This window comes from Atta colombica, unplaced genomic scaffold (assembly GCF_001594045.1).
Source record: "Atta colombica isolate Treedump-2 unplaced genomic scaffold, Acol1.0 scaffold134, whole genome shotgun sequence".
In the NCBI taxonomy this organism is placed as follows: Eukaryota; Metazoa; Arthropoda; class Insecta; order Hymenoptera; family Formicidae; genus Atta; species Atta colombica.
Window position 1 is genome coordinate 2043480 of NW_017259222.1, and position 2205 is coordinate 2045684.

General features: G+C 30.1%; 1 protein-coding gene across 1 annotated transcript in view; it reads right to left on the minus strand.

The window, feature by feature from the left end:
- Positions 1-2205, minus strand: part of LOC108684370 (origin recognition complex subunit 4) — a 3069-nt gene that overhangs the window by 468 nt on the left and 396 nt on the right. Inside the window, exons 2-5 of the mRNA XM_018188645.1 lie at positions 1814-2070; positions 814-1140; positions 234-731; positions 1-150 (exon numbers count right to left, since the gene is read on the minus strand). The exon at positions 1-150 is cut by the window's left edge and continues 1 nt beyond it. Coding sequence (XP_018044134.1) covers positions 1-150; positions 234-731; positions 814-1140; positions 1814-2029 — 1191 coding nt within the window. The 5' untranslated portion in view covers positions 2030-2070. The remainder of the gene's footprint in view (positions 151-233; positions 732-813; positions 1141-1813; positions 2071-2205) is intronic.

The following is a 2205-nucleotide window of genomic DNA, read 5'->3' on the forward strand; positions in this document are numbered from 1 at the left end:
GATATGCTCAAAAGCTTTCATGATAACTGGTTTCTGGACAGATTGTACAGAGGAATTCTGATTCGCAAACTTCATATAGCGATTGTATATCGCCTCGAAATTCAATGGCTCGCCATCGTAAATCTCTGTTTCCTGTTTCATCGCTATTATCTGTGATATCGGAATATAGATATTTTTTGCTATCAAATAAAATTAATTTTAAGAAATAAATCGCAAAAAAATATCAAACATACCAAACACATTTCTAAAATGGACAGTCCTTCAAGTATCAACAATTTGTCATCTTGTGAAAAGATTTTACTTGCTTCTACAAAATCATTCACTTCCAGTTTCTGATGTTTCTCGGACAACGTCGAGACGGCTACCGCCAGAAAATTTCTAAAACTTCTCTCGCTCACATCAATATGATACATTCTCTTGAGTAAATTCACCATCGTAACGTTGGTAATTAAACTCTTAATATAATCGTTCCACATAGAACCAAATTGTGGATCTATCGTACAATCATCGTACTGTTGCTCCACTTTATTTACATTTTCATCGTCAGGTAAGCTGAGAAGATCTCGAAAGAGTTCCAGACGATCGTCAAACGCGGACATAGACTGTTCCGAAGATGATGTATCGCCGGGAAATAAAAATATTTGGCGATGCGAGAATCTCGACTTGACTCTCTTCTCCAGCAGCTCCATGACATCTAATCTACAACTTATCCCCACTACACATATTGGCACCTATAAAAATAAAAGTATTATCGGTATTAAAATTCAGAGATTTTCTTATTTTTTTTTTAGCCTGACCCATTTAAACATTTACCTGTGCAGATTGTGCAACGTCAAACAAATTATACAACAATGTCTGATTGTGATGTTCACAAAACAGATCAAATTCATCGAGTATGAAGATGACTGGTTTGGAGCGATGTTTATCACCAGATTTTAGACAATCTAAGAGAAAGCTTAGATTTTCTGCAAATGTACCAAAAACTTTATCCTCAACGACATTTTCTAATTGCATCTGACGAGTTAGATCTTTGAGCGCTAAACGGTCGTCAGTGTGTACTAATCCATGGAGATTTACTATTATCGCGTTATCTTTAAAACTTTTTAAAGCAGACAATTCCTTCAAAACACTATTAACAAGCTGAAATTACATATAAATAATTATCATTAATTAGAATACAGTGTATTACCAGGAGTATATCTAGCAAGTGTGCAATACATGCAGCATTTAAGTGGCAAAAAAAAAATCGAGATTGAATTATATTTGAATATACTACAAATGCAATGAAATCACTTCCTAAGTGCCAACGTCTTCATTAAAATTATCTTCCTCTGTTATTAATTTTTATCAATGAATATAAAAGACTTTAATCTCTTACGTCCATTTCTACCAATATAGATTTAATCTTGATTTAACTCTTTATCTTTTTTTATTTCTCGGTTTCATCAACTTTAATCTCGGCTTAACTTATGTTTACCTTTTTCTATTTCTTAAAATGAAAAAAAAGATAAAAAATAAATAACTAAGATTAAAGCTATCATATTGATAGAATTATTATTAATATACTAAATTTAACTTATTTTTATTTTTTTCTAGTTCTAAAAATTTTTTAATTCTAGAACTAAAAAAAAATAAAATACAATTTATATTTATATTTAAATTCCTTTGTTATCTTCTTTTTGATTGATCTTATGCAAATAACTACATATATATGCACACTTTTGAGACAGTAAAATTATTTTTACATGTAAATGATCAACTTTTTGCATGCTTCTGTGTATCACTATTTTACAGTTATAAAGGATAAATATACCGTTGTCTTTCCACTGCCTCTAGGTCCAACTAACAAGACAGAATTGCTTTCACCTATTTCAACAGTACGTTTCACTAAATTCATCACATGTAACCGTTCATTAACATGATGTCTGAACTTCGTTTCAGGACACATTATTTTACGCTTCAAATACTTTCGCGTAAGCAGTATCATATTGTCTTGAAAATCAATTGCCATATTTTTCTTCTTGCTCATTGTTATCACTGATCTTATACTACTTTAGGAAATTAGAAGATCTGCAAATGGTAAAGTTTATCAATTTTTTTTCTTAAATACTATTTTTAAAACACATACAAATCGTAATGCAATACTATAAGCATATTATAAATATATGTATGTCTAATATTATATTAATAAATATATATATATAT